Source organism: Girardinichthys multiradiatus, chromosome 21, assembly GCF_021462225.1.
Source record: "Girardinichthys multiradiatus isolate DD_20200921_A chromosome 21, DD_fGirMul_XY1, whole genome shotgun sequence".
In the NCBI taxonomy this organism is placed as follows: domain Eukaryota; kingdom Metazoa; phylum Chordata; class Actinopteri; order Cyprinodontiformes; family Goodeidae; genus Girardinichthys; species Girardinichthys multiradiatus.
This window is the reverse complement of record NC_061813.1, coordinates 13,238,546-13,260,042: the sequence shown is the minus strand read 5'-3', so window position 1 is coordinate 13,260,042 and position 21,497 is coordinate 13,238,546. Positions and strand designations below refer to the sequence as shown.

At 38.5% G+C, this 21,497-nt stretch overlaps 3 protein-coding genes across 4 annotated transcripts; 1 reads left to right on the top strand and 2 right to left on the bottom strand.

The window, feature by feature from the left end:
• The first annotated feature begins 147 nt into the window (after nucleotides 1-147).
• ncf2 (neutrophil cytosolic factor 2) lies at nucleotides 148-6,944 on the top strand. Its single transcript, XM_047350507.1, has 15 exons — nucleotides 148-467; nucleotides 701-783; nucleotides 888-996; nucleotides 2,974-3,108; nucleotides 3,255-3,362; nucleotides 3,541-3,600; nucleotides 3,964-4,007; nucleotides 4,276-4,417; nucleotides 5,190-5,255; nucleotides 5,358-5,412; nucleotides 5,492-5,535; nucleotides 5,668-5,813; nucleotides 5,889-5,991; nucleotides 6,510-6,627; nucleotides 6,744-6,944. The coding sequence occupies exons 1-15, from the start codon at nucleotides 294-296 to the stop codon at nucleotides 6,833-6,835; spliced, it is 1,479 nt and encodes a 492-aa protein (XP_047206463.1). The 5' UTR covers nucleotides 148-293; the 3' UTR covers nucleotides 6,836-6,944.
• Nucleotides 6,866-13,058, bottom strand: dph2 (diphthamide biosynthesis 2). Of its 2 annotated transcripts, XM_047350506.1 has the most exons (8): nucleotides 12,921-13,058; nucleotides 11,809-11,949; nucleotides 10,807-10,978; nucleotides 10,551-10,663; nucleotides 9,939-10,159; nucleotides 9,162-9,851; nucleotides 7,353-7,535; nucleotides 6,866-7,193 (listed from the first exon to the last, which is right to left on the bottom strand). In XM_047350506.1, the coding sequence occupies exons 3-8, from the start codon at nucleotides 10,954-10,956 to the stop codon at nucleotides 7,069-7,071; spliced, it is 1,482 nt and encodes a 493-aa protein (XP_047206462.1). In that variant the 5' UTR covers nucleotides 10,957-10,978; nucleotides 11,809-11,949; nucleotides 12,921-13,058; the 3' UTR covers nucleotides 6,866-7,068. The 2 variants fall into 2 exon arrangements, with proteins under 2 accessions (XP_047206462.1, XP_047206461.1); XM_047350505.1 differs by lacking the exons at nucleotides 11,809-11,949; nucleotides 12,921-13,058 and adding an exon at nucleotides 11,129-11,243.
• Nucleotides 12,423-19,856, bottom strand: mcur1 (mitochondrial calcium uniporter regulator 1). The gene is made up of 9 exons (XM_047350508.1): nucleotides 19,445-19,856; nucleotides 18,811-18,927; nucleotides 18,591-18,694; nucleotides 16,329-16,430; nucleotides 16,056-16,097; nucleotides 15,808-15,879; nucleotides 14,082-14,135; nucleotides 13,810-13,924; nucleotides 12,423-13,537 (listed from the first exon to the last, which is right to left on the bottom strand). The coding sequence occupies exons 1-9, from the start codon at nucleotides 19,719-19,721 to the stop codon at nucleotides 13,482-13,484; spliced, it is 939 nt and encodes a 312-aa protein (XP_047206464.1). The 5' UTR covers nucleotides 19,722-19,856; the 3' UTR covers nucleotides 12,423-13,481.
• Nucleotides 19,857-21,497: the final 1,641 nt, after the last annotated feature.

The following is a 21,497-nucleotide window of genomic DNA, read 5'->3' as shown; positions in this document are numbered from 1 at the left end:
TTAAGCTTGGACAATTTAAAAGAGCAATTGGTGCTTCTGTGGTGGTTGGTGGGCTTAACTAGATAAAGGGTCTCAATTCAAATTCTTCACTGGACCCCAAATAATGTTGGAGTGGCCCTGGATTTAAACACCTTTTATGGTCTGCTCTCAAGATTTCATGCAGATAAAAATAGGACTTGTTGTGGTGCAGGAAAATACTCAACACTAACATGTCATCACACTTCCTGATCTCACTTTGTACAAATAAGAAGAGCTTCCCTAATTTGGCCTCAGTGTGCTTGTAGCCAACGAACATGTCTTTCGTGGACACGCTGCGGCAGTGGGATGAGGCTGTGACCTGTGCTGACAGACAGGACTGGTCAGAAGCACTCAGCATCTTTTTGTCTATTGAACAACCAAACTCCAAAATTTGCTTTGACATCGGCTGCCTCCATCTTCTTAATCAAGAGCTGGATGCTGCTGAAAAGGTATGTCTGAATGGCAAAGTGAAATGTCGGCCATTTTTACGTAGAATATCAGGTGTTTCCACCGTGTAGCTCACATCAGACAGTGAAATCGTCCAGATTCTGCTGGTGCAGCTGTGAGATGAAATGTATCGATACAGTAGTGTCTGAGTGTGCAAGTCACCCTGAAAGGAGAAGTAGTTCACCCTTCCTCTGTTCCCTTAGAGGAAGTTATACTGTTTTCTGCTATTTCTCAGGCGTTTGATTGCAGCATACGTAAGGATGAGCATTTGGCAGTTGCCTTCTTTCAACGAGGAGTAACGTTTTACAAAAAGGAAAGGCAAGTAACGCAACTCATTTCAATAAAATGAAAAAGGATTGGCACTAATTATAGATTTAGCTGACAACTATCATGTGTAATTTCCTTCACCACTCTGTCTAAAGGTATGAGGAGAGCTCAGCTGACTTTCAGAGAGCTTTTAAAGCACTCAGAAACAACCAGCTGATAGATTACAAAGCGCTCGGCCTCAGATACATCCTATGTGCATGTGAGGTGAGCAGTTTTTTTAAATACCTCTCCGCTCAACCCTTGTTAGAATGATACTGAGAAGAGCTACATTCAGTAGCTCTTCTCAGTAGCATAGGATTACATTCAGCAATCCTAAAATATGCCACATTTACTGTGCCGTGCAAAGGTCTTCACATCCCCTGAACTTTTTTTACACTTTGTCACATGTCGTTACCATGGCGATCAGATATTACCTTTTTCCCCACATTTGGTTACTTCCACCAAGGCCTGGAGCTAAAATAACCTTCTATCCCACAGATGATGTTCCTACAATGTTTATGACCCTGATGCTGTTATGATCAAAAACGTTATTTAGATGCATATCAAAACATGTCAAAGTAATCATTTAAAGAGAATAGTTGCATCTACTAGTTTAGAAACCCTTTTAAATGATCCATAATTAATCTGTAAATTCCTAATAGGGGTTTTATGTCTTGAATGCCCGCCTCAGACCCTGAAGGTGAGAGTATGCTGCCCCAGCCAGTGGTATATGTTATCTAGAGTATTTGAGAGGGAGCTGTCTCTTTCCCTGAAACCTAAAAGGATTTGATTTTGATGAATAGTAGATTTTATGTTTAACTCAATTGCGTAATGTGCCAAGAACCCAGATTCCTCCAAATCCTCCCCTGGTGGACTGATAAGTGCCTGATGACATCATATGGGGTAACTTCAGTGAGCTGACTAATGCTGAATCAAGGAACTTAATCAAAGAACTTCTGCCTTGGCTGGATTCTATTTGGGCCTGATTGCCATGTTTTTATTCATCGTACGTTTTGGTTCACCTGCAAGATTACTCTTTATGCTGTTTACAATTCAGTTTCAAATTCCAAAGAAAGAAACCACCAAGATGTCCACAGAACCAGTGGCCACCCAGACTCAGTCACCTTCCTGGGCAGACAGGACAGCTGTTGGAGGGGAGGCTGACAGTCCCTCCATCCACAAGAGAGAGGGTCTTTTAGAACTGGAGCAAAAACCCAAGTTCGTCCCAAGAAAGTAAACACCCATCTGACCCAAAAGTTGGTCCTCTCTTTTTGTGCTCTGTGATTGTGGTGGCTCTGGTTGAAAAAGGCTGGCTCACCTTTAGTTCATTTCTCCTTTTAAATTCATGTCCATCAATATAAATGTTTGTTAGGGAGACCAATAAGCAGAAAAGCAGCCAAGAGGCCCATGGTAACGCTGGAGGAGCTGCAGAGACCCACGGCTCAGGTGGAAGAATCTGATTTACCATTTAAACTTTGTCCAAAGCTGTGCAAAATGCACTGTGTGGCAGAAAACTAAGATTGTAGATCATCACCATGGGGAAAGTTGCCAATGGCAGCATCATGCTGTGGAGATTCTACTCTTCAGAACGGACAGGCAGGTCGGCCAGAGTTAATTAAGGTTGACTGAGTGAATACAGTGAATTCATGAACAAAACCCCAGTTAGAAGCCTTAAAAAGCTTGTCTTCCAGCAGGACAATGACCCAAAAAATAGCTAGAGCAACATGGAAATAAGTTAGATCAAAGTATATCCATGTGTTATAATGGACCCTGTCAAAATCCATATCTAAATCCAATATAAAGTACGTGGCAAGGCTTGATCACCAATGTCCACAGGCACTCTCCGGTTGCAGCAAAAGGTGTTTCTGCAAAGTATTTACTCAGAAGGGCCTAATAAACTTTTTAGACTTTTATTTGTAAAAAGAAAAAATACATCGTGATCCCACACATTTATGGGGTATATCATGTTGGTCTATCACACAAAATACCCCCCAAAATTATAAAAATTTGTGACGGTAGTGTGACAAAATGTGAAAAAGTTCAAGAGTTATAAATAAGTTTGCAAGGTACTCTACATCCAAACCAATAGAGGAAGATGCTCATAGAAACCTATGCTCTATTCTGTTGCTTAAAAAAGGGGATTCAAAACATACAAAGGGACAAACTTCTTGTATAGTATGACACTGAATTTTAATGCAACAGGTTCTCCACAATATCGCTCTGGCTGAGGCTCAGCTGGGTAACTGGGAAAAGGCCCAAGAAAACCTGGCTAAGGCCCTCGACTACAAAACAGAGGCCAAGCTCAGTATCATCGACAAAGCTCTGCAGGCAACTCTGGTCAGTTATGATGTTATCACTGTAATAAACACTGTTAAACCTTGCCCTTCAAGTAACCCGTCTTTTCAGCTGTATATTCAGCCAAATATCGTCAGAATATCCCAAAATGCTTAAGGAATATTTTAAATTACTCTCTTTAATTGCAGAAACAAAAGCTGTTCAAACTGGTTGAGTTCCCATCCAAAACGTTGTTCAAACCAAACAAGCACTATGTAGCAGAGCTGGAAAAGAAGGACTACCTGGGCAAAGCAAAGGTATTATATGTCTGCATAACACACAGTCAGCTACTCCTGCTTTTTGTGAACTTGTGTATAAATGACTTATCTTTACTTAAAAGTCATCCGTTTCCCTTTTCTTTACAATAAGTTGGTAGAAAATACTTTTATGATGTCCAAGAGGGATATTTACAGCCTGTTTCTTTCAAATGCTCAGGTTGTTGCCTCTGTCGTTCCACAAGACGAGTTCTCTGGATTTGCCCCATTACAGCCACAGGTGAGACACCTGTTCATATTAGATAAAGAAATCTGTGTCATGATTTTCTTATGTCTATTAAACCTGATGGTTATGTAGAAAAAAATCCTAAAAAGACAAACAAAAAAACCAAAAAAACGACATTTAAGATGAGAATATTACATAAGACTATTGAAAAAAAATGTTTAACACAGAAATATAGTCTTAATGAAAACTATGTTTAATACCTGCTTAAAGATTGTTTTCTAAAGATACTTTTAATCTGACAAATGAGGCTCATCAGAACACATACTCTTAATTTATTAAATGACTGTTCAGTGTGAAATCTAGTTGACACTGTGATGCATCCAGTCCGTGTGACTGAATTATGTGTTCTGACTAAAGGTCGAAGATGGTCCAGCTGCTCCTAAAGAACCAGAGGTGCTGAGGTATGTAAGTCACGTTGTTGGATCGTTACAGTCCCTAAAACTGCATTACATAGCTGTTACAGATCAAAGGTTTGGTTTCCCACAGCATGATGCTGCCAAAATTTACAACTGCTGTTCCAAGCAAATTCTGAAGAATAATTATTTGTTTAAACTTGCTTTTATTTAAGGGTTATTTGTAAAGTCAACCAACAGAAAAGTAGATAAAAAAAAAAGCTAAATTATGCTGTAATATCAGAGGACTGTGCCATGAGGACATGTTGTTTCACAGAGCTTTGGAGGGGGAGGCCCACACTGTGCTGTTTGAGTTTGTTCCTGAGACCAGCGATGAGTTGGCTGTCGTGCCGGGCAACATCGTGTTTGTGTTGCAGAAGGGGGCCGACAACTGGGCATACGTGGTCTTCAATGAAAGGGTAAGAGCCCAGTCATGTAAACTGTTCAGAATAGGCTTTTGTATTAGTTTTTGGTTGTTTTTATGCACATACAGCATCCTACAGGCACCCCTGGTTAAAATGTGTAAACAAGCCTTAATATAAATGATTTTTTTTTTTTTATTGTTGCTCATATATTTGTAAAAACCTAAACTTTTAATTGAGTATGTTCATTCAGAGGGGAGGAATCCCATGTTGAGAAATACTTGTGGAGTAAACTTCCCCCTACGTCATTAGGCTGATTTAATAAATGATCCGTGGCAATGGAAAAAGAACGTACACAATTACCTGGGTAAAACAAATCCTAGGACTATTGGTGGAAAAGGGGCTAAGGTAACTTAAGCATTTAATCTAGGATTAAGTTGATCAGAATGCCAAGCAGTTTATAACCCATTAAGTTTCTGAGGTCCATTCCTCCTAGTCTTCCATCAAAATAAAAGAACATGCCCTTCAAACAAGGTAGATCTTCATACGTCAGCAAATGTCTGCAAGAAAATAGCTACCTGTCTAAACTTGTTGCAGTGAAACGTTTGAAACAACTGGAACTAAGACCAACAAGGCTGGACCCGGGTTGTTTGCCACATACACAGTGAGTGGGAGGGAAGGATTGTGTGCAGCAATGCTTTTCACGCTGCTGCAAGAAAATGTTCTTAAAACTTCTGCACTCATCTTGACCAGAGGTGCCAATTATTGTGGGAGGCATCATAATTCAGCTTAATAAGTGCATAAATAGTCACTATGATGTTAATTGCAGAAGGGGCTTGTTCCTTACAACTACCTGGAACGTTTGGAAATCTCCCTGGGTTCTAAACCAGCCAAGGTATGAGTATTATATCAGCAGGAATAATTTCTTTTGCTGTTTAAACTTTGACACATTTCAGCTAAATCATTCATCCTCACCTGATACATTTTCAACCAACAGGGTGTGGCTCGTCTTCATAGTCGAGATCCTCCAAGCAGACCAATGAGGATTCAAGGTAGATATTACGATGAAGCATAACTGAGACCTCATTGGACCTCTGTTTAAACATGTCTTCCTCATTCTGTGCTTGGAAGGTCTTACTCCCAGCAGCAGCAGCAGCAGGAACACTCAGCAGCAGGTACGCCGAGGATAATCCTTCATTTCGTTGCATCCTCATACATCTTTTATCCTTTATGCTTACCTGTCCATCACTACAGCTATAATTTGGATGTTTTAATTTACACAGTGCTGCTTCTATTATTATTACCAGATCACCCAACCAACAGACAGTTGTTTTGTCAAAATCCACTTCACCTTCAACTTTGCAATCTCAGTACCATGTGGGTCTCCTTATGTGGTTCTGATAGAGAAAATCAGCAAGAAGCTGAACCTCCCCTCTACAGTGATCTCCCTGAGGTACAAGCTTCATTTTAAACTGGCATCTGTGATTTTTAAATTGTAATACTCATAGAAAAAGGTGTTTATTTACAGCTCAGATTCTCGAGGAAAACATCTCCTCGATAACATGCAGATGACAGACGTGTGGAGCCGTGCACAGGATGGGCTCATCACCTTGTGGTGTACTACCAAAGAGGTAAGGTAGTGATGGTTCACTATGGGAATGCTGCTAACACAACATAGTAAAGGCTTGTGACAGGATTTAATTAACCTTACATGTTTTATAGTGATCATGCAGATGAATTTAACCGTTATGCCCAACATATTGACTACGAACGAGTATGAATGCAGTTTAATCGACACTTGTGTGGAGAATACCAATAAATATGGTTCCTGCACATTTTTTATTTAAACATTCCAGACTTTTCCAGATTCAAATCTCTAGTTCTCCATCTTCAACATAAATTTTTTACCATAATACTAAAGTTCACTAAGAAACTATAGCAGATATTTCTACAGTAGGAAGCCTTTTTAAACGGTAAGAACCCTGAAATAACATGAAGCAATATGGAAAAATGGCAATAGGTTGTGGTTGGGTGAATATTAACAAAATAATTTTATGCACTCACAAAATCTAAACACATTTTGAATTGAGGAAAAATCTGAATTTTCACTGACCTTTTTAAAAACCGAATGCTTGTTTTGTAATTGCAGCAAAATGATAGAAAGTCAGAGAAAGAGATTTACTTCGTGGCGCTTCATTCCTACCAGTCTTCAAAACCAGAAGATCTGAGCTTTCAGGAAGGAGATAAAATCAGGTTGCTCTCCAGAGGTGGGCTTTAAATCATTTGAACATATTGCAATATCTTTCATAAAAAGTAAAAAAAAGCAAAACAAACGTATTTGATTAAGGATGTAAGTCTAACCTAGTATCTTCTTTTCCTTTAGTAAACCAGGATTGGCTGGAAGGGCAGTGCAATGGGAATATTGGTATATTCCCTGCGTCTTTTGCTGAGGAAGTTCCAACGAATGAACAATAAATTTATGTAAACTGAATTGTACACAAAGCAGAAAGTGAGAAATCAATTGTAATCAGTTATTTAAATTGTGTTACATTCAATTATTCATTAAACATTACTGAAATAAAAAGGTTGTGCTGACTGATAATACAGGAACAAAACATGAAAGAAACATTTAGCTCCTGGTGGTATAATTGTCCATTCATAAATGAATAAATTATCTTATGATGGCTGAGAGGATTTCTAGTAACTTATCAAGATGTTCCTTCTTCCTCGTAGGCGATAGCTATGCCTCTCCTGCCCTCCACTGCCTTTACTACAGGAGTCTCTCCCAGCTTCTGCTCCAGGCCTTGCCAGCTTCGACCAGCCAGAAAAGACGCTAGAAAGCAAAGAAAAGAGCAGAAAAACCTTGGTTGGTTATCTCAGATTGTAGGATATAATCTATTCTGTCAAAGCTTTGAATATGCTGTACAACATGCAACAAAAAAAAAGTGGGTATGTTGGATAACTGCAGCAGATGTTTCTGACTGTTCTGTACCTGCCGAGTTCGTGTTGGCTACAGTCAGAGTCTGGTTCCTCAGCACCACAGAAGACCCAAACGAGGACTCTACAGGCTCGCTGTTCAGCAGGTTCTGACTGCGCAGAGCTCCGGTTATTAACGATACATCGATCTCGTCGTCATCTTTCTGCTGGTCAGCCATCGGCACGTGACTCCGTCCACCTGTTCCAGGGATAAAGAAGCTTAGATATAATAAAACACATTAATAAGGATATAAATGGCAGAAATTAAATCCTTTTTTCAATTTTTCCCCCAAAACATTAAGAGGAGCATCCTGGTATGAACTTGAATTGCAGCACTGGAGAATCAGAACACTTCTACAGGAGAGGGAAGTGTGATGTTCCTTGGTAATGAAAAACCTTACAGTAATGCTTTCATTAAAAGCCACTGAACTGTTCTCCTATTTGTAAAATGAGATGCATTTTTAATTTTACTGCAAAATGTAATCAGGGTTCCATCACATTTTCTTCTGTTCAAAATTCAATTCTTATCCAGATTCAAATCTCCAGAGTTTACAGTCAGTATTTGGAGCTTTTAGGTAAAAATACAAAATTTGATCAGGTATCAGATATTTCTGCTGTGGTTGGATTTAAATGATAAATATAGACATAATCAGACATTGGCATGGATGGAATATACAGACTTGATGTAAGATAGACCAATGGACCGATGAACAGACAGCTAAACGCATCAACACTGAAAAGAAAGATGCTGACTGACAAAGAGATGGATGATGTTAAATTGACGGGATGGATGAAAGGATGAACAAATAGATAAATGTGGATAGCAAACAAAATAACTGATAAATTCAAGACCTAATATGGTAGGTGTTTTGAAATTGTGACATTTTTGATAACTGCAGTCTGTGCATCTTTTATACAAACCGTATTTCAAGAAAGTTTGATTTTTATCATGTAGCTGGAGGGATTGGAAATAAACAATATTTTACAATATTAATATATATATATATTTATAGTATTAATACATTACATATTAATAAATATAATAACTATTAATATATTAAACAATATTCAATATCAGGATCTGGAGATACTACAGTTTATGTCCTGGCATCCAGAGGTCAGAGCCGATAAATGTAAAACTTGATCAGTGACAAAATGATTGGTAAACAGTGTAGGTCACACTATAATTATCCAGTTTATTCCTGCAAGAGTTAATGTTGGATTGATTGGGCGTGCAACTAGTAAGAAAGTTCAAATTGGTAACAAACTGCATTTTTGACATATTTTCATCTTTTTAGTCGTTTCCTACATGTCCCTAGAAAGCTCAGACATGGCAGGCTCTGACTACTAGTTACGTGTTTAAATATACACCCAAAAGAGCGTGCCCATGGCAGTTAGAGCACATAACCCATTGAAGGAGGCTTCAGTCCTCGACGCAGCTGTCCTGGTTCAAGTCCTGAACTCTGAGACCTGTGATGCATGTCTTACCCCTCTCTCCACCCCACTTCCTGCCTGCTTACTTTCCAAAAACAACAAAATAAAGGCCACTAGTTAGGGTTATATTATATTCTCCTTAGCTTTAAAAATGAGAATGTATATATGGTTTATAACCCCATTTTAAGTTGCTCTTCCTACATATTTTTAATCTTTATTTTTCTCTCCTAGAGATAATTTGTTTAAATGAAATGAATAGGTAGGAACCCCTGTGTAACATTTAATAATCTGGTTAAATCTACCAGACAACAGTGAAGAACCTGGTTCAGATTAATAGACTGGTTGGTCTTCATAGCGTTCCAAAGAACTGCTGAATAAATGGCGGTCAGACCTGGCAGCAGGTGTCGGAAATCTGTGACATATTCCTCAGACCACTCCCTCTTCCTGTTGCAGGCTACCTCCATCTCGAACGGTGTCACCACAGGTTTGAAGAACTCACTCGAGTCCAGCAGCGAGTTCTCGGGACATGCGATGAGCACGAAGATGTCGATTTCCAGGAAGTTTGCTAGTTTGGGTACATTGAGCTTCCCCATGGCAAACGTGTAGCTCTTCTTGCCGGCTCTGTGAAGAGTCTCTTTGAGCTGCTGGAGGATGGCGAGGTAGTCGGCCACGCCCAGGGTGCCAACAAGGATGCCGACCACGTTGGCATCTTTGGCCCTTTCAATGGCATAATAGCGCTTCATCAGAGCACGGTTGACATTCACAGACTCGATCCTTCCCTTCATTGACACAGGATCAAATGAGCAAAATGAGCAGCGATTCCAGGTCATCATGAAGTTTCGTAAAGTTGCTCCCTCCTGGCCTACATAGAACATACGGTAGTCCGTTAAAGATGAACCACTTTTTAAGGAGAACTGCCGTCCAAACTGACAAATGGTCTGGCTGTTGTCATCCCCAGGAGGAGATATTATGTTATTGTCTCTGTTGAGCCGTCCGTGACTGTAACACTGTTCCCCTTCAACAACAAGCTCAGTGGCTACAAGGTTCGGATACTCTGGCAATAGGTGCGTCAAAAGATTGCCTGAAAGAAAAAAAAAAAAAGGAAAGAAATTGGCTAAGAAGTGCAATTTTAACAAAAAACAACGTATACTTCTCTGGGAAAAATTACCGATAGCATGATCGTAGTTGACATCATAGAGGAGGAGGATGTTCGTCTGTGGGTCCGGGTAGAGCTCCCTAAAAGAGGCGGTGCACATCTCCACATCTAGCGGTCTTTTCTCAAAGACGTACATCACGGGAAGCCGTTTGGACGGGCTGAGGCAGGCGCTGCCGTAGTGCACAATGCAGTCAGCTCCAACATGTTCTGCTGCTACCTCGTCAATACAGCAGCTGCTCAGAAGAGGTTGAAAAGACAGAGGAGGTCACACAAATATTACATCCAAGGACCATTTCAGATTGGAATTTCTTCCAAATGAAATAAACTACAACAAAACCGATGATCTGCAATAAATATTCAAATTTATTTTTATTTAAAATGATGAATATCCTCTGCAGCTGTTTTAGAACTTTACATCATACCATTATGATCTACTTTTATAACAGTGCAGGACTAACAGTCAATTGTGTTTTGTTCTGGACTTTGACTGGGCCATTCTGACACAGGAATATGATCTGATCTAAACCATTTCATTACAGGTCTGGCTGTATGTTTAGGGTCGTTGTCCTGTAGAAAGGTGAACATCCGTCCCAATCTCAAGTTTTTTGCCAGCAGGGCCGGTACCTGCCATAAGACGTATCTCCTAAAATAAACGTTTTGGCTTGATTGTTTCTCTCGATCTCTTCAGCCACTGCCGCTGAGTCAACCAGCAACTCATCAGGAAACTGCAGAGCAACCTAAAAGAGAATTAACACCTTTTATAATACGGCGATGACAAACATCTACCTTCCGTCCACTTAAGCAATTTAATCAACCCAGAACACACATGGCTTGGTTAAAAAAAAATGCAGGAAAGTGTTTAAAAAGCCAAGGGTCTCACCTTTCCAAAGTTATGCTCGTTTATGAACGCGCATGTCTTCCTAATCTGATACAACTCAAAGAGTTTTTCAGCCGGAGTGTTTTCCTTCAGGTTAACGTCAACCACACGCTGAATCACAGTCTCCGAGCTGCTACTAAACGCATCAGCCATGATGGTAGACTTCTACAAATGTCTGCAAAAACAAAACGAATACTTTAAGGCTGACTCCAGTGCAAATCAAATGCTACTGCTAGCTAAAAAGTAGCATATTTCACTAAACAAATAGGACACCTAAATAAACTCTGAGCTCTTAGCAGCTTTTATTTTCACATATGTCACTTACAACAAAGTGTCATGTAGATAGTTGGTTACCACAACCCTTAAATGACATACACACGTGTCCGGAGCACAACAGAGGCTGCGGAAGGAACACTTCCGGTTCAAAGGTTTTTCAGAATAAAACCCAAACCTGTCCAGATCAGAGTGGGGAGCCTTTTCCAGTGATCCAGATCAATACATTTCCAGGCTTTGTAAATGTTTTGTTTTATACGCTCCTCACAAAAAGTTTGGACTTTTGGGTGAAATTTATGGAAAACGCAAAACATTCACTGATTTATTGATATTTTATCATGAAAGTAGGGCATTTCTTTCTCTCAATTTATTGAAGCAAAAGCCAACAACAATGGTGAGTATACCACAACAGAAAATGCCAAACTCTCTGTGCCCTTGAGCATCAATTACAGCTTGACAATGACATCTCATGCTGTTCACTAGTCCAGGGTTTCCCAAACCTTTCAACCTGTGACCCCCCAAATAACAGGGCCAGAGACTGTCGACCCTCTAAACTTACATGATTCTTACTCTCCATATTTAAAATATAGAGTGAAATAATTATATGTATTTTAAGTGAATTTGTTTAAAAATTGCATTTGATTATTTCATTTCTTCATATATTATTTGTTGGAACATTTATTCCATGATGAATTCATTTATTTAATTTGTCCCTTTTGGCCCTCCACACACCTCAGCTCTCTTGGCATTCTCTCCATGAGCTTCATGAGGTGGTCATCTGGAATGGTTTTCCAAAGAGTCTTCCAGCCGTATAAGCTACAGATGTGTTTGAATCAGCGTACCAGCCGATCCAAAGAACTTCCCAGAGGTTCACTGAAAGACGGCCAATGGTTAATATTTCAGTCATTGCAGCAAAGGGCGGCTACTTTAAGGAATCTAAGATATAAAACATAATTAAAGTTCTTTTATAATTTTTGTTTGTAATTGCTTTCAAGTTACAAGCAACATATCTCAACAATCTGTATGTATGAGCAACATATCTAAGGTGTCCCTAAGAAAATAAAAGATGCCAAGTTTTCAGCTAGAAGCGGTTTGAAAATCTTTTTCATAAAAAATGATTTATGGCTGTCAAAATGAGCTACGTTTGACATCTTTGTGGATGTAAGTAACTATGCCATTTGTTCTCTGCAGACACATGTTAAGCAACTAGCTGCGTCCTCTTATATGGGTTCTTCGGCGATCTTTTAGGTGGTTTAAATAAATGGCCAGGAACAATTCATGGACAAACAATAAGTGAAAAAAAACAACCCTAAAATCTAAAAGTTGAAAGCATTTAGACAGCTTGATGCTGAAAAGCACTTGTGGTTTGTTTACACAAACCACAAATTGGCCAATTGAAACTTTTATTTCATTTCAATAAATGTCTCAGAATCAATTCTGAAAGTACAAATCAAAACACTATATATATGCAAATCATTCCTCACAACATTTTAAAGTAGTATAATATGTATTGCTTAATATGCAGAAACATATTTACAGAATACAAAAATATAAGAGATAAAATAAGATATTGACTTGATTGTAAATTGAATTGACTTTGCTGTAAAAGAAAATACATTCAAAAAGTCACCTTGTTAGCAGCAGAGTAATTGCAAGAGGTACTTGCTAATACAACATATTTCTTCATTAAAAACAGTTGTACTGCAGACCAAGTGAGATCTATTTAAATAAAACATCAAAGATGATCTTATTAAAAACTTATAACACTAATTCATTGAAAGAGTATTGTAGTTACAATAAGAATTCTAAATACATTTTAATATTTTGCCTTTTGCTGCACTTACCTTTGCATCACTTTATTTTTAGATTTCTTAATGGTGCCTTGAGTGTGCAGTTTAGGCTGTGTTTTTCTGTGGTATGATTAAAATGGCAACATAACAGCCGAATAAGCTCCAAAGGTTCATTTAGATCCCCAAAATTGGACCCCATCAGCAGGCCAAGTCCACTCTGTGACCGGTCAGAGGAAAAAACTCTTTAATCATGAATAAACACTAGCATGAAATAGCCATCACCCTCACCTGAGAGAAAATTACAACTGTTATAACTAAACACACAGCTGGTTTGTACAGATAAAAGGAAAGCAAAGCAAATATGTCACTAAGTAAAACTAAAAAGGGGAACAAATAATAACTAGTCAGTCCTTTTGAGATGCTATGATGAGAGTTGTTCCTATTTGGATTATTCTGACATAGAACACAGTGACAGACCTTTTCTGTGCCAAACTGGGAATGAAATGCACCAAAATGAGATCCAATATCTAATAGCCGTTCTTCAGCTGGTGCAAGATCCAGGGCTTCACTGTCAGAACCAACACAGTCATTCCAGAAGTTGTCATTTATACTAGTTTACATCCAAATACGGTAAAACCCCAAGACCACAGTGAGACAGGTGAACACTGAACCTGAAAGATAAGAAAAAGGGAATAAATCATTGTTAAGAAACAACAGAGCTGAACACACCTAGGAGATTGTTGGACAGTAGTGGATGTGAAAAAATATTCTACTTAGACCTTATAATTCATTTCTTGCCAAATATTAAGTAGATTATTTTCCAAAGGCTCCAAACCGTTTCCTCAGTTAGGTTTAGAGCACAGCTGCCGACATGACTATAGTGATGAGAGGTCCCAAACTATTTAACCACTCAAAAATAAAAACAAACTATGTAATATCTTACCTGCGAGATATTTGATAGTATCCAGTTTATGAGACTCCAACATGGTTTTCAAACCAGCCACTTCAGTGTCTAATTTCATGTTTGTGTGGGTTAGATGACGATCCTGCTCCACTGTCTGCACAAAAACGCAATTAAAACAAACAAAGCAATATTTAAATAAGTCATTGTAAAAGATCAACCTGAAAACTGAATGTTTCCAAGAGGATAAACTGTGCAGAATGGAACGATTCTTACTGCACATTTGCATGACTGCTTGTAAGATTTATACAAACCATTTCCAGAATATCAGTTCTTGTTTCCAGAAGCTTCTTCTCATGTTGTGCTTTCTGGAAATATGAACAATATTTTATTGTCAAAGTGAATAAAGATAGTGGTTTAGGTGGTCTCTTCAAACCTTCCCATTATAACATTAAAAGGAGAGTGAATGGAGAATCGAAAGGGGAACTACGCTTGGACTTTTCTTCACACATACATCGAAGCAGCAGATTGTAGTCAGGAATACGAACAAAGTTTGTGAAACTTCAACCTTGTTTTCTGTATGATGAGAAAGAAGGCCAGAAGAGGCTTTGCAGAAAGCAACAGCTGCCCTTTTCAGCATGCACACTTGGTTGTTTCAGAGGAGAATCTGATTTAAAGTTCTTGTCTCATTCTGGCATGTATTACAAGCTGGCTAATTGTTGAAGTCAGTGTTCATAATAACCACTTGGAAGGTCTGTGTTTCTGCAAGATTCAGTAGGTGAAGTTTAACACTTTTCTTGGTGTTTCTGCTCTGGCATATGAGTCAATCTGACACCTTGTACACAGTAGCTAAACACAGTAATACTAAAATGTGTTTTTCCAAGTCAGACCTAGTAACGTTTGCCTTCTCCCAAAGGAGTGGATAAAGTACCAAGAATGCCTTGAACTCATCAATAAGTTGCTTTCAGAAGTACATTTTCGGAAATAACATTTCAGGCGATAAATTCCTTCGGATAGGACTGTTTAAATCCCGCCATGATGAATTTTACAGAGTAATAATTCAGTTCCTGAAACAGGACTACAAAACATGGAACAGACTGCTGCTATTGCAATCCCCAGCATTGGATGTACAAATTTATTATGTAACCAAATTAAGTTTGAAAGCTAGGATTAAAATCTGGATTTATTTTAAAATTAATAAATAAATGTAAGGCTTTTTAAGATGGAAACCCTGGTGTCTAAAAAAACAAACTAAACAAAGAGTCTCGTGCAAGCATCTCTGGCACACACCCAGAATAATTCTGGGGTGCTAATGTTAAAATAGTAGCAGGAAAATTTAGAGTCAGCTTTCATATTTAACCATCCTGAAAGGAGGTGATTTTCTTAGACGTCCTGATTCAACCACAAACACATCTGTAGCTTGATGCCAGGCCAGGTTTTCAACTCATTTCATGTCTTAATGACCAATTCACAATTTTCATCAACATGCACTTTACAAGACAACCGGATTCAACCCAGACATTTAGATGAAGCTAATATTTTTGATAACTTAGGAGAGCTCAGGAGGATAAAAGAGGTCTAGAGTTATCACTTAATGATAAAAAGGTTGAAAACAAAATCATTTTATGAAAAGAATCTCATGAAGCCTGAACTACAGAGAGGCAAAAGCAGAGCTACAGTATAACTCTGCTTTATTCCAGCTACCCCACTAAATGAACCCAAGGCTTACGTTAGCTCTATCAATGATAATTAAAATGCTGTTGGAACTTTGCAAACGGTTTTCTTAAACAACAATACACATTTGACACACGTAGGAATCCTTCAAATATGTAAAGCGCTTTTTCCTACAATTTCCAATTTAAACTTAAATTTGCCTTTTTGACTGATTCAATCTTTGTTTTTAAGAGAGGCGACACTTTCTAGACCAACCTGCATTGAAGTTAAAACAGTGTCAACAAAATCTATTCGTAAGGGGGTACAAATGAGGTTCCAGTATTTCTCAGCTTATCATATCCAATATAGCTCTACCTGAAAACTCACCAGTTCTTTTGCACGGCTTTTCTCCAAATTCAGGTCCAACATATTATTAGAGCGTACATTGCTCATGACATCCTGCCAGATGGAAGAGGCGAGGGAAAACAGAGAAACCAAGGAGGAAAAAAAAAACAATGCTGAAAAAATGCCTTTAATGAAATTAAATGGAAAAAATACTTTTATACTTAAAACAACGCTCATGAAGATGTTGTTGAAACAGCAGATTTAATACAAAAACCAAAATCAACACTTACAACCAGTTGGATCTTTATCTGTAATAACAGGTTCTTGAGTTTCTGGAGAAATGTTAAAATATGGAAACTGTGAGACCAGAAACATACACAAAACACATAAAAACAGGTATTCAGATTATTTTCTACAATAATGCAAGATAGTCATCTTATTGGTAATACCCCAGTTCTGGTGTGTGGTGTTAGGTTTCAGTTTCAAGCATAATTTTGGAGTCAAATTTGTTGCTACTTCTCACATGTTTTCAGCTGAGAATAGCTTGATAAATCACATTTTACCTCGTTCTCTGCTAGAAGAGTGGAGAACTCGCTCTTCTCAAGGATAATCATGTCCTTCTTTACAGCAGCTATTTTGGACATTACTTGCTGCAACATGATTTCCTGCAAAAAATAAAATTAATAGAACAACTGGGCATTAAACAATTTAGACGAAAAAAACCCAACAAAAACTACGTATGTTCCAATAAGTCATTATAAAACAGGTTTGATACTTTAATATCATCTAACATCCAAGCTATGTAAGAGCAGTATCATGCATCATCAGTATTAAAGGATCTACAGTAGTAATGTGATCGAGTTCCAGTTACCTCATCCACCAACAACATTCCTAACACTGTATTCACTCGACATCAAAATATTGTGTCCTATTTGAAGTTTCTGCAGCTCAACGCTGCTCCGAAACAGGTTAATTGGGTTACAGAAGCTAAAATGTTCAAACAACGCGTCACCTTTTATCATTTGTTGTTACATACATAGAACTCTACAGAAATAGCTAAAGCTTTCAATAAACTTGCATCTTCACTCCTGCTGATGTTGTTTATATCTGGGGAAGTGAAATGAAGTGCTAGGCTAACATTAGCATGTTTACTCTCGATTTCGATACGAGTTGTCGATATTTTGGCACTTAAGATATTTTAGTGTGGTTCCAGTTAAAACACTTACAGAAAAAGGTTTCCCCTGGTTTCAAAAACCGGGTACTTATGCTTTGAAGGTCATAAATTTGAATGACCAGTGTTTCGGCTGCTTTCTGCGCTGCTCTGCCAGGATAGCAGGGGACATCTGAACACAGAGCATCTCAAATGACAAGAGAGTGACCAGGGGCTTTAGCAGCCAATACAGTCTCCGCCACTGTGAATGTCATTGTAAAGAGACTTCAATTGTTAAGGAAAATCCAGATTCGTTGATCAACAAAATAATGTAAACGACCTATAATACAGTTTTTGCAAGGGATGCTTTTGAAAACAGATATCAAGATGTCTGATCCTGATAAGTTTAAAAAGTATGTGATGAGGCTGGGACATCTGTAAAAAACCCTTTTGTACAGATATGAAATGTGAGATGAAGTGAAATCCTGAACAAGCGTGGATGCTGCTTGGGGTTCTCAATAGCGTAGTTTTTAGTCTAAGTAGTAAGTAAATGGACTGACCGTATTTTCCGCACCATAAGGCGCACTTAAAAAACCATTAATTTTCTCAAAAAATGACAGTGCGCCTTGTAATCTGGAGCGCCTTATATATGGATCAATTGGTTAATTGGTTGATCCATACTGGTTGTACACGGCGCTCTGTCAAAATGTTTCAGTACGACTGGTAAACTACAAAGCCGCACCGCTTGCAGCATTACGGCTACCGTAGTCAGGAGTGTCGCCGAAGTAATAGCGGTAAACACCTGTACTGTGCTTACTCCTAGTCCAACACCACTTGTGTGTGTATAACGACCCCAAAATTGCACCTTTCAAGAGACACGCTTACGATGCTGAGTTCAAACTCAAGGCTGTCAGCTACGCAGTCGAACATGGGAATAGAGCAGCAGCGAGAGAATTCAACAGTTAACGCTACTATATTGTGAATGTACTAACGTTTGATTTAGTGCATCAAACTGTTTCTTTTACGTGTTTACTGAATCAGGGAAAAGTTCCCTTTCACGTTTTAACTAACGTTTGATTTCTACTTCAACTTCATAAACTCCAATGCATTCCTAACGTGCGGTTGGCTCTATTCAATAGAATTCTATGTAGAGGAGACCTTACCATGAGAGTGAATGGAGTTATCAGAACGCTGGTTTGTAGTGTATTAATAAAGTTTGACTGACTTATCTGACTGTTTTGTTGACATTCTCTTTAGCACAGCTCCATCTAGTGGATGCATAACGCAACCCCAGTCAAACGTTTGACTGCAGTAGCTTCTATTCTATGCGCCTTATAATCCGGTGCGCCCTATATATGAAAAAAGTTCTAAAATAGGCCATTCATTGAAGGTGCTCCTTATAATCCGGTGCGCCTTATAGTGCGGAAAATACGGTAAATTTAAATGACAATAGGCCAAAAAGAGCTGTTTATGATACTAATCTCTGGGTTGAGAAACCCACTATTGTTGAAAGGTTTTTTAGCAACATGACCGAACTACTGTTTTTATTTACCTTAAACGGTCATGATTCAACGGTAAAAATAAACACAAGGTTGAGGGTTCAAGACCTAACCTTTGCTTAATAAAAAAAACAACAACATTATAACTGTGCCTAATCTTCCTTTTAAGATCTCACCTGTTGCACTTTGGTCACCATGTCACTATAAACAACATCCATGTTAGAGTTTGTGGTCCCGATCAGCACTTTAACTAACTCTTCAGCTTGCCGAGTACTGAATCCTGATGACAAACAAAGAAAAATGACAAGACAGACTGATATATCTATTTAAATAATACTTAGTTTGTCAGAAAGATGTAAACTGGATGTTTTGTAAATAGAAAAAAAAAATCCAAACCATTTTCCTCAAGAAGTTGCACAACTGCATGAGTGTCAAAAAACAGCTTACGGCCTTCGGTTTTTGGTATGTCGGGTTTCAGATCATATTGGAAAGCCCTGGAGGAGGTTTTAAGTTCTGAAATAAAGCCCAAACAAACAAAAAGTAAATATTTAAACAGGCACTGCCTCCCCTTACCCTACGGGGTCAATCAGGTATAGATGGATGGATATTTAAATTTCATTTAGACTTCTAATATTGATACACTGTTGGACAAACATCTGGAACAGGAGCAACAAAGTTGTGTTATGGAAACAGAATATGTTTTATGTTAATGGGTTTTTATTTGAAACAGTTTCAAGGCTTTGAAATAGTTAACACTGCCCTGACTGACAGATATTGTGGCATTCACAAAATGGTTAACTATAAAAAAACATATTTTGTTTATTCTATTCAAGTTATTCTACAAAGAAAATCGTCACAGTATCCTCAACTGACCTAAAGAGAGCTTTTATTTTGAAAAACCGGCTTGTTTTAAGTAACGAGAAACTTCCCTGTCGGGAGTTTAAAATATTTCCAGCCTTGGTTTAATACTGCACATTAATATATTTTAGATTTGGACTAGTTCAAGGAACCGAGAAACTAACTGGTTTACCTCGTACGGACATGTTTCTTACGGCAGAAAGACCCGTAACCTTGAGTCCAAGAGCTCCTCTCCATCTTAATGGCTGCCGCTCAAAGTTAGGCGAAGATGCAGCGGTGACCGCACAGTGCGAAGCTGCTGAGGTGCTGACAGCTGTCAGACTCAATTTGACCGGAGAAATGCTCGATACCACTGCGGCATACCTCCTAGCCCTGTCCTGAATTAACGCAGCGGGGTAAACCCGCCTCTGTGACTGGTTCAATAGCAGCCGAGACGGTTTTAACACCATGGTCAGTGTTCAAAGGTAGAGTAATCGTGGAGGAAAGTTTTCCCAAGGCTGATGAAAATCTCTTAAGTGTTAACCACGTCTTTTCGTGTTCTCATCGTCACTTTTCACCCAGTACCAACCCACCTTTAATTAAGTGTTTGCGTGTTGTAGAAACTTCCTGTTTTGTCTTTCAAAATAAAGCGCACACCAAGCTCTCTGGGAAAATGTTTGAGTTGGCAAGATTAATTTCACGTCATTTGAAAATTATATATATTTTATTTAATGATTTATATTTGTTTATTTTGTGATTTTATCGCCTTTAGTATGCTTTTATCTCATACTTGAATATGTAATAATTTTTATGCTTGCAATAGGAGACTGCAAAAACAAGATCACACATCAGGGCTGGCGCTATACAGGTCCTTCTCAAAAAATTATTATATTGTGATAAAGTTCATTATTTTCCATAATGTCATGATGAAAATTTAACATTCATATATTTTAGATTCATTGCACACTAACTGAAATATTTCAGGTCTTTTATTGTCTTAATACGGATGATTTTGGCATACAGCTCATGAAAACCCAAAATTCCTATCTCACAAAATTAGCACCTCAGTGGGAAGTCTGTGGGAAGGAAAAAGTGTGGCAGAAAACGCTGCACAACGAGAAGAGGTGACCGGACCCTGAGGAAGATTGTGGAGAAGGGCCGATTCCAGACCTTGGGGGACCTGTGGAAGCAGTGGACTGAGTCTGGAGTAGAAACATCCAGAGCCACCGTGCACAGGCGTGTGCAGAAAATGGGCTACAGGTGCCGCATTCCCCAGGTCAAGCCACTTTTGAACCAGAAACAGCGGCAGAAGCGCCTGACCTGGGCTACAGAGAAGCAACACTGGACTGTTGCTCAGTGGTCCAAAGTACTTTTTTCGGATGAAAGCAAATTCTGCATGTCATTCGGAAATCAAGGTGTCAGAGTCTGGAGGAAGACTGGGGAGAAGGAAATGCCAAAATGCCAGAAGTCTCTGGATGAGCTAAAGGCCGCTATCGAAGCATCCTGGGCCTCCATAAGACCTCAGCAGTGCCACAGACTGATTGCCTCCATGCCACGCCGCATTGAAGCAGTCATTTCTGCAAAAGGATTCCCGACCAAGTATTGAGTGCATAACTGTACATGATTATTTGAAGGTTGACGTTTTTTGTATTAAAAACACTTTTCTTTTATTGGTTGGATGAAATATGCTAATTTTGTTAGATAGGAATTTTGGGTTTTCATGAGCTGTATGCCACAATCATCCATATTAAGACAATAAAAGACCTGAAATATTTCAGTTAGTGTGCAATGAATCTAAAATATATTAATGTTAAATTTTCATCATGACATTATGGAAAATAATGAACTTTATCACAATATGCTAATATTTTGAGAAGGACCTGTAGATCAGACAACCTTCTCAATCCAAACAACCATTTTTGCCTTCGCCCTTCAAAATAAAGAAGGTCTGCAGCCTCTGGCTCTGGAGCCGCATTTGGATCTTAGTAACTTTGTCCAAAAATCCTAAAAAAATGGAAAAGGTTTTTCAAGGTAAAGGTAAAAAAAAAAATGCTAGCTTTAACAGTTTTCCCAGGCATTGTAATGCAACATATGTATAACACTTCCACAAAGAGAAAAACAATAGTGTAAGGAATATCGTTTTTTAATGAAGCAGTAATTTTTTGTCAACAAGTTCCATACTACAGGCTTTTTCTGACGTCATTTTGTATAAAAATGTAATGTCCTGTTGCAGAAAATGTGACCTG

Excerpts from the sequence above, each read along its gene's own strand:
- ncf2 (XM_047350507.1), top strand. The coding sequence starts at position 294 with ATGTCTTTCGTGGACACGCTGCGGCAGTGGGATGAGGCTGTGACCTGT. Across the intron at positions 997-2,973 it reads ACATCCTATGTGCATGTGAG|GTTCTCCACAATATCGCTCT; the intron begins GTGAGCAGTTTT and ends TTAATGCAACAG. Across the intron at positions 3,601-3,963 it reads TTGCCCCATTACAGCCACAG|GTCGAAGATGGTCCAGCTGC; the intron begins GTGAGACACCTG and ends TTCTGACTAAAG.
- dph2 (XM_047350506.1), bottom strand. The coding sequence starts at position 10,956 with ATGGCTGATGCGTTTAGTAGCAGCTCGGAGACTGTGATTCAGCGTGTG. Across the intron at positions 10,664-10,806 it reads ACGAGCATAACTTTGGAAAG|GTTGCTCTGCAGTTTCCTGA; the intron begins GTGAGACCCTTG and ends ATTCTCTTTTAG. Across the intron at positions 7,194-7,352 it reads AGCCAACACGAACTCGGCAG|CGTCTTTTCTGGCTGGTCGA; the intron begins GTACAGAACAGT and ends TTTGCTTTCTAG.
- mcur1 (XM_047350508.1), bottom strand. The coding sequence starts at position 19,721 with ATGGTGTTAAAACCGTCTCGGCTGCTATTGAACCAGTCACAGAGGCGG. Across the intron at positions 16,098-16,328 it reads CTCTTCTAGCAGAGAACGAG|AAACTCAAGAACCTGTTATT; the intron begins GTAAAATGTGAT and ends ACATTTCTCCAG. Across the intron at positions 13,538-13,809 it reads TACTATCAAATATCTCGCAG|GTTCAGTGTTCACCTGTCTC; the intron begins GTAAGATATTAC and ends CTTATCTTTCAG.